Consider the following 9,910-nt stretch of genomic DNA (forward strand, 5'->3'; position numbering starts at 1 on the left):
CACGCGATGGAAGGGGGGCCAATGATATTGACGCACGCTAACGATTTTAACTGAAATTGCTCCAATTTCAACGGAACTTTAAGGCTTTGTTTTTCATAATAAAAACGGTCGATTTTCAGGGAAAATTTATCAGGTGACACGATGAAGCATTATTCTTTATTATCATACGTGAATAAAATAATTTAATAGATATATAATTTTTTTAATTGACTTAATTAATATTTTTAATAATAAAATAACAATATTTTAATTTTATTAATCGAAAATCACGTCGTTCATATTACTTGGTTTCTCGAACGCACACTCCTTTTCTAATATTCTGTACTAATTTTATGTTAGGAACCAGTTTGTAATGTGGAAACATTTTTTTTTATTTTCTAGCATTCGATATGTTTATAAAATTTAATTACAAAATAAATTCCTTCAAGAAAAAAATTTTCCAAAAAATATTAATTTTCTATAATTCCGATGTCTAATAAAACTGTTAAACTTCTTATACATAAAATTTACCTATATTCTTGTTTTTAGCATTTGCGACTTAATTTTCTAAAAGAAAATACATATAAATTTTCTTGTCAAATAAATAAAATTTTAAAAATATTTTATTTTCTGCCGTAATCACCGCAAAAACAAATTATGAAATAGACATTTTGACGCTCCATCAATTTAATAAATTAGAATATGAAGAAAACATATAATTTAAAAATAATTGTATCAGAGAATAATATATTTTTATATATTAAAAAAAAGTTGAGTTAAAATAATATTTTTTAAAAGTTAGATGTGTGATTGGTTTGTTTAATATTAAATTTAATCGATCGATGATCCTCCAATTATAAGCATAATAAAATATATTATTTATACCTATTAACGATAACTTTATGTGAAAATTTAATTTTAAGAATGTAAAATTTGATGAATAAATGGATGTAATGGTATCCTGACCTTTTTTTTTCCTTAGGTGGAATAGGGTGTTAGCTTATCAAATTTTTATTATTTAATTTTATTTTATAATATCACTATATTTAAAATTAAAAATAAATTCAATTGAATCTTTATATTTTTTTAATGATCAAGTAAATTCAATTTAAAATTTTAAACTAATTAAACTCCTGTATTTATCAAATAAATCCTAACATAATATAGTATTTTTTTTAATAATAAAATATTATTTTTTTATAATTAAAAAAAATAAAAAATTAGTATTTTAATTATCATAAAAATTTAAAAATATATTAATATAATAAATAATTATTAAAATTACAAAAATAAAATTTTATCATATCAAAAATATTTTTATTATAATAAAAATAATATTTTATTATTAAAAAATTATTATATTAAATGAAAATTTATTTGACTATTGAGTAATACTACAAGATCTTAATTAGTCTAAAATTTTAAATTAAATTTATTTGGCTTTTGAGTAGAAGTCCTATAACTTAATTAAAGTTATGTCCATTTAAAATCACAGATTAAATTATTTATTTAAATTAAAATATTAAATTTATAATAAAAATATAAAGTTATAAAGACCTTTGTCGTTATTTATATTTTATTATAATAAAAATATAAAGTTATAAAGTTTAAATTAATATATTCAGTATTTTAAACATAATTATAATACATAAAAAATATTTTATTTTATTATTTAAAAATTAAAATTTTAGATATAAATACAAAGTAAGGTTTACTTTTTTATAATAAATTTAATATTACATAATTAAAAAATTAATACTATTGTAATTACATAATTAATACATTTAAAAATGTTAACACAATGCAATTTAATTTATTAGTATTAGTACATGACTATTAAATTAGAATTCAAAAATTAATAAAAGAAAATAAAAATTATAGCTGAATTATCCCAAGTTATCTATTTACTTGATAAATTATTTTTAAAAATTTCAATTTAGCCAATTCGGTTTCAGATTAAATTATTTTTCTTTAAAAATTAAAAATTGAAAAATAATATTAAATTTATTAAAAATCAAAATATAAAACCATAAAACTTTGAAGGATGAATTCTAATCCTCTAAAAATAGAAAAATAATATTATGAAATAGTTATATCATTTGAAATACTTACATAATATAACAAACGAATAAAAGTAAGAAATTTGTAGAAAAGTGATTATATTTAAAAATAAAAATAAAAATTGCTAATTATAGACTTTAGTTATCTATTTTTTTTTATTAAATCCTACCATGTAAATAATTTTTCACTATATAATTTCTCTTAAAAATAACTGATTCAATATTAAAAAAAAAAAAACAAAACAAAACCAAGCCTGGCAACCTAACTTTAATTCATTTAGTGGCAATTTAGAAAAACTAGAATTATATTTAGGGCTTGCAATGTGAATCTCATTTTCATTTGGGCCCAATTCATCTAAAACTTCTGACCCCAACATCTAGACCGGCCCATCCGCCATCCGCCAACCGCTCTCTCCTCTCCTCTCCTCGCGTGGGTTCACTTTTCATCTGTACTCTACATTGTGGAGTTCAAGCTCGGTAAAGGTGGAAAGAATGGCGACTGCCCTAGCCCGCTTCTCCAGAAAAGCCCTAGTGTCCTCGCACCGTAACATTCTTAATCGCACCTTCTCTGCTAGCGCTGAGGCATCAACCAAATCGATAACGCCGTCGCCTGATCGAGTCAAGTGGGACTATCGAGGTCAGAGGCAGATAATCCCGTTGGGTCAGTGGCTCCCCAAGATCGCTGTCGACGCCTACGTCGCACCCAATGTCGTCCTTGCTGGTCAGGTCACTGTCTGGGATGGAGCGTCAGTTTGGAGCGGATCGGTTCTCAGGGGCGATCTTAACAAGATCACCGTCGGCTTCTGCTCCAACGTCCAAGAGCGGTGTGTTATTCACGCCGCCTGGAACTCGCCTACAGGTTCGAGTTCTTTTTTAATCCTTTTCTTTTCTTCTTTTTTTTTTTTATTCAGAGTTTTAGGCCATTCAAGTTTTATTGAGCTAAATTGGGAATTTTTAATGGATATTTGATGAAGTTTAGATTCTGAGTTATTAGGATTTCAGGTAATTTTAGGTTTTATTGTGCCAAAATGAGAATTTTTAGTCAATAGTTGGCTGATCTTGAACGAACTTAGAACTTTTGAAGTTGGAGAGGTATTGTGTTGCTGTTAATTGTTCGCCTTCTTTCTAGATGCTTTTGTGCGCCCAGATTCTGCACGTGAATTGCCCTTTAATAAGCTGCTGAGCATCTCAGCAGATTAGAAAACTTGTGATCTTTGGGTCTATATGGCGCAAAATTATAACATTATTGCCGATGGGTGATTAAAATATTACAAGGGTGCATTTGTTCCTGCCCCTGCTTTTTGATTTTTATGGTAGTGACGTAGTTGCTTCATCTCACAATAAATGTGAAATCTTGAAGAAATGCAAATGGGATTCCTGATCATGAACTCCTTTTAGGACATCTGATTTTATTTGTCCATTCTACCTTGCTTCAGGACTGCCGGCAGAGACCTCCATCGAAAGGTTTGTTACAATTGGTGCATATAGTCTTTTGCGATCCTGCACAATTGAGCCAGAATGCATTATCGGACAACACTCCATCCTTATGGAAGGTTCTTTAGTGGAGACGCACTCAATCCTTGAAGCAGGATCTGTAGTTCCCCCAGGAAGGAGAATTCCAACTGGTGAACTTTGGGCAGGAAATCCAGCAAGATTTGTGAGAGCTCTGACTCATGAAGAGACTTTAGAAATCCCAAAACTTGCTGTTGCAATTAATGATCTCAGCAAAAACCATTTCTCAGAGTTTCTCCCTTACTCGACAGTATATTTGGAGGTTGAGAAGCTGAAGAAAAAGTTGGGCATTTCTATCTGATGCTTTTCAGTCATGTTTATGTACGAGTTGATTCTGCAAGGAAATAAATGGCTGGAGGACATATAAAGCAAGCTTTCATGTTTCTTTTGTTTGTATTTTGATTTTGTTGGCTGTTGAAAGAGGTGGTTGTAAATTTCAACCGAATGGATGAAGAGTAGTTACTGGATGCACTTGTCAATTGTTTTTGGTTTGCATCCCAAGTTCGGCTTTTTTAATCCTCGGTTGATTTTTGTTCTCAAGAATTAGTTCATTTTTCCTTCGCATCAGAGAAGACACTCCGGTTCATTAGGGCAACAGCATCGCATGTATTATGTTATCAAATCAAAAGTAACATTAACTTCTTACTTTGGGTTTCTAACATTCTCATTGTTGAGTAATGTACTGAAGATGCTGTTTTACTCGGAGTAGCGGGGTTGCGGTTGCAGTGGTATGCCTTAACTCTCCCTTGAGACTCGGATCATCCTTGCTGTTGGGAGAAGGTATCTTGTTGGTCTTATTTCATGGGGCCACTGGAGTCTCTCCTAGACAGAACCTTGTTCATTCAAATGGGTGTTTTCTTGCTATGACATATTTGGAAGCTTCGGAATGGTTGTGAATTAGGAATTTGCTAGAGTTGGAACAGGAGACTCTTTTGGCAGCTATCCATCGTAGAGGATTTTATCACCGCATCTAAACATTTTCAGTTCAAACCAGTATGGTCCATATCCGAGTCTCCTTCCTCTGTTGGTTGGAATTCGCCCCCTTAGAAAATTAGTGAAGTGGTAAATTTTGATGCACCAGTTAGGACTGCAAAATTCGAATCAATCACTGACCCACTTATTGTTGAGTGCCTAGCGTGTAAAGCAGCCACAATTTTGGCTGTGTACAGGTGTTTTCCTTTCTACTGCCAGTTATTCTTTGATGGTAATCCCAGCTCAATAAGCATTTGTATTTGGCTTAATGCCTTCCTTCCTTGCAATGAATTCCACCACCGCTCAACAAGCATTTGTATTTCTATTTGATGAACATATATGTATCGTTGTGAATGGATTTGGTAGTCTAACAACAGAAACCCTTCCCTTCTGATGGATGATTTATTCTTGGTATCAATTCTCTCCCTCTCTCTCTCTCTGCGGGAAGTTCATGGATTTACTGGGATGGGCTTGGGCTGTAGATTCAGTGGGTTGGTGGAAAGTTGCAATTATATTGCCCCAGCTCCATTTTGTTGGTGTCTTCTTGTTTCCAGAATCCGGACGACCATGCAAGGCAAAGCTTAGCTAGTTCCCAATTAAGAGGATATCATTTTGTAACTGTACGCGGGCATGCATTAACCTAACCTACGTCTGCAATTTCTTTAAGACTGCACGAATGGCATCCCATGATTCTCTGACACCTAATCCCCAACCTCATCCCAACTTTTAGTTTCTTTCTTTCTTTGGACGGGTCAATGATCTTTCACATGAGCCCTTCTACTTGGACTAGTTTAGGGTATCATAATCAACTTAGATTTATTCATCCACCAACTCAAGCTCACATTAATATAAGGATTATAAAAAAAAGAGTAAAGTGTGGCAACAAATCATTGATTGATTAATTAATTAAGTGTAGTGGTAATTGAAAGGCAAGCTGCTGCTCATGCTGGCGTCAATTCATTTTTGTTAGTATGCAATCCATCCACTAAATAGTGGACAAATTAGGACAAGAGAATTAGGTAAACCGAATCTTTTGGTGCCTTTGTGTCTTGGTTAGTGGAGAGATTAGACAAATAATTACGCTGAAAGGTTCCTCACCCAAAAATGATAGAAAAATAAAATAAAATAAAATCTAGATGACTAATTGCGAAACTAATGACACAAGTAGTTGGATTTCTTGCCAATAAATACAATTCTTAATGATGGGATTTTTATCATTTTAAACACTTTTCCAACTGCCCCCATGCCCATGGATTCTTACCAACAAGACGGTGACCTTCCATTCTGCAATTATTGGTAACTTTAGCCAAATATCTAACAGAAATATTATTTATTTATTTGTTGTAGAGGATCATCATCAAGATGGCTATTATTAATTAAGTGGCATCTCTAGAGGTCTAAATATGTATGGAATGGACCTGTTCGTGGCTGCATTTGACTATTGCAAAATATATAGATTGAAGCCATCGGCATTTGACAAATTGCTCTTAATTTTATCATATGACTTTACCATACAAAGCAAAACTAAATAACAACTCTAATTTTTTTTATTTAAAAATATATTTTTATTAACAATTGACTGATAAAAAAATAATAATAAAATTCTTGATTTCTTCTTTCTTTGGTCTTTGATAAGATATCTAACTGTATTCATTTTATGGTTCATTATATATTTAAATTAGAAATGGAAACATCACATGTAAGTCAAATTAAATAAAAGAAAATTCCAAAGAAGCATATATTTTCTTTGGATTTGAAAGACTAAGTCAATTAAAATTTCAAGAATTTGCAAAATGTTATTTAGTTGTGTAATGTGTGGATGTCAATGCAAATGTGTTCCAGTTTGTATACGACACCGATGACACCGATGTTGCACTTGTAATACAGAGTGGTTTTACTTTTATTTATGGATTTGAAAACTGATTGAACATGACTCCTATTTATTTATTTAATCAAATTATTATTTTTAAAAAAAAAAGATAGAAAATATTATCAGAAAAGAAAGAAAATGGATCCTTTTCGTATACTCTAGTAGCAGTGACATCAACCACTATGCATTGTGGGAAGACCTAATCGGAAATTTTATATGAATTATCACTCTTCTAAATGAAGCAAAGATTTTGACATCTCAACCATTTCTGATTTCTTGATATTATCTCCTCCATATTTTCCCCACTTGCTTCTGCCTCTTCTCTATTTCTATTAAATCTAAATCTACCTGCCTTAATTTTCTTGGATCTTCTCATCCATCTCCATTTTGGATATGTTCATTCCAAGCTTCATTGCAAATCATCAATGTTCATGCACTGGTAAGTTCATACAGAAAGAGAGATGTTGGAATGGCTCAATCAAATCAAATCTCTCAAGGGTTCTTGGGTCCTTTAATCTGATTGAGCCGTGCCAATATCCCTCTTATTTATTCAACAATTTTTTTATTCTTTCCCAACAATCAGCTTTCCTGTTAATTATAACTATGGATTATTTTTTAGGGTTTAGCAATTTTATATAAGGGTTCACTGTGACATAAATTTTGTAATATTTCAGATTTTAATTACTAGAATTGGCATTCAGTTAAGGTTTTTTATCTGCTAGTTAATGCAATACTCCTTACCTTTGGTTTGGGAAAGAGTGCAGATTGTTAAATAAAACAAGTGCATATTGATGTAGAAGAAGCGGATTGCGTAGTTCATTGATAGAGGTAATGATGACTCGATAGAGTTGGATGATTTGTTTCTCTAAATGGAATTTGACTTAGCAATCTGTCGATGCATAATATTTTGCCCAGTGGAACGGCAAGGGGAAATTAGTTCTGAGTATGTTCCGAATATGAGACTATTCAGTTTTAGAGACGACTAAAATGACAATGTAAAAAAAAGAAAACATTGGTTTGAATATCTTTTCCGTTGAGTTTTGCTAACCTCTGTAGGTAACCCTTACAATGCATGCATGCGAGTATTTGCATGAGAAATAAAGAGTTATAAGAAAACCATGCTGGCAATTAATTTTGGAGAGTTGCAGGAATCTTCATGTAGGCTGAAATTATATGATCATTACTTGTATATATCCTTTGTACATTTATATATAATAATGTTATTTTAATAAATTTCTGAATAATAGATCTCATTAGATAAAATTTTAAGTGTTTTATAATTTATTTTTTGTATATTAAATTATTATTATTTTAAAGTTTAGATCCGGATCTGGTATGTGAATTGCAGCATTAGAGGCGGAGGAAGAAGAAGAAGAAGTGAAAGGCTTGTAAAGAAGCTACATGATGTAAAATAGAAAAAGAGTAATCAAGTTTATATTAATTAATGGTAATATCAAATCCGAACAAAATGAAAAATTCGGAAGTCTCACGAGTATGTATCAACTATAATTTCTGTCTTTAGTTTTTGTATATTTAAATTTCATAAAATAAATTAATTAAGGTCTCATAACAGACAGTAGAGCGCCAAGAGTAGAGATGAGTAGAGATGAGAGATGGTAGAACAAAACATCAAATATGCAGCCTTGAAGACTTCCTACTCAAACATATATATGACGACCTAACCTCCCACAAAAGAAGTATAAATGCAATACACTATATATACCATCTCTTACTTGTAAATATTTTTTGCAGGAACAAAACTCATTGAGATCCCTTCTTTTTCTCCATATCCAGGTGGAGTATGTACATTTGGGTTTGCTTTGCTTTTATTTTGTTATCTTTTAAGCTCATGAACCAGGCCTTTCACCCCCACTATTGCTTGTGCTCGGGAGGTGCTATTCTCATTTTCGACATGCTTATTTCTACACTACACCCAGTTTACTAAAAGGCTTTTTGCAAATTTAGAGGCTGAAGAAGTTTTATTTGTGGATTTGGGGTTCGAAAAATATTAATTGCCAATTTGGGGCGTGGCAGGCGAAAGAGCGCCTAGCGCCTTTTTGAAAGGCGCCAGATGAAGTCTTGGCGCCTATCAAAGAGGCGTCAAGCGTGGCCTGATGCTTCGCAGACAGGCTGACGCTTCTTAAAGAGGCGTCAGCCTCACCCTGGCCTCTCGGGAAGCCTGGCATCTCGAAAAAACACATCGCCCTAGCGCCTCTAAAAGAGGCGCCAACCCACCTTCACCCTATAAATGCCCCACCTATGCTCGTTTTCATCTATGCTTTTACTTATTTCTTTCTTGTTGAATTTTTTTTAACTTCTTTATCCTCTTCCTCTTTCTGTTTTAATTGATTTATGACTTATATTTATATTGTTCCAAAAAATTTACGAGGTAAATTTGCTAAAAATAGAGTGAAAACAATGTGGAGAGAAATATATAAATTAAGAATAGATTCTCGGAGCAATTTTTTTTAACATATTTTATAGCTTAATTATTATTTGCAAGAAATAATTTGTTCTAGTTATAACATGCGGAATATAGAAATGGTTGATGTTTTGATTGAAACTGTTCCGTTGTGTTATTTTAAGATTTTAAGTTTTATTTACTCAAAAAGAATTCTGTAAAAGAGAGAATAGAATATTAAGAGGTACGTATTTAGTTAAACTTAATATTTAATTTTGATGTATATTTTAATCAATATACTTACTGACTTATTAATTTCAGGAGGAGGTGAACGTACCAGTTATCAAACGAATATGTATGATTATTTGGAACAAAGAAGGGAAAGAACATTTAAATCCGCAAAACGTTAAAGCGAATGGCGCAAATTCAGAAAATGTAAAAATAAATAGATATATTAAAATCTATGTAATTAGTTAGTATTTTAAATTTGTAATATCGTTTTTTTTATAAATGTCTATTTTGTTGTGTTACATATATTTAATATTAATATTTTTATTATAAATTTATTAGTAAAAATTTTAATTAATAATTATTTAAAATTTGGGTTTAGATTAAAACGTATAAAATATAATATGTAGGTAATTGATCTTAAATTATAAGATTTAAAATAAAAAAAAATATAGTTAATTTAATTGTAATTAATTATAAATGCATAAAAAAATTTAAGTATATTAAAAATTACAATTTAATTTACAAATATAAAATATTAAATTTTTAATAAAAGAACGTCATTTTATTAAATTATATTTGTTATATTGATAAATGTGGAGAAAAAAAAAAGCAGAGTGTTTTATTCATTTTATAAGCCACATATAACTAAATTTTTAGTCATCTAAAAATTTTTATTTGAAATATTATAATTATAAAAAATACAACATCAATAAATTTTAAAAAATATATTTCAAAAAGAAAAAAGAGTAAGTTAAAAGTAGCAAAATAAAATATGGATGTCATAGAGGACCTAGCGCCACTTAAAGAGGCGTTATGCTTTATTCATGGCAGAGAAACTCTGCCATGAAGAGGCGCCACTTATAATGGCGCCATGGTCTCTTCTCT

General features: G+C 30.7%; 1 protein-coding gene and 1 long non-coding RNA gene across 2 annotated transcripts; both read left to right on the top strand.

Annotated features, from left to right (window-relative positions):
• The first annotated feature begins 2,468 nt into the window (after positions 1-2,468).
• LOC110618069 (gamma carbonic anhydrase-like 2, mitochondrial) lies at positions 2,469-4,196 on the top strand. The gene is made up of 2 exons (XM_021761095.2): positions 2,469-2,898; positions 3,476-4,196. Exons 1-2 carry the CDS (start codon positions 2,532-2,534, stop codon positions 3,850-3,852), a joined length of 744 nt encoding a protein of 247 aa, XP_021616787.1. The 5' UTR covers positions 2,469-2,531; the 3' UTR covers positions 3,853-4,196.
• Positions 4,197-6,446: 2,250 nt separating this feature from the next.
• LOC110617132 lies at positions 6,447-9,321 on the top strand. The gene is made up of 2 exons (XR_006350941.1): positions 6,447-7,885; positions 7,967-9,321. It is a non-coding gene; the product is annotated as an uncharacterized LOC110617132 (long non-coding RNA).
• Positions 9,322-9,910: the final 589 nt, after the last annotated feature.

The sequence above is a fragment of the Manihot esculenta genome, chromosome 6 (assembly GCF_001659605.2).
Source record: "Manihot esculenta cultivar AM560-2 chromosome 6, M.esculenta_v8, whole genome shotgun sequence".
Lineage (NCBI taxonomy): Eukaryota > Viridiplantae > Streptophyta > Magnoliopsida > Malpighiales > Euphorbiaceae > Manihot > Manihot esculenta.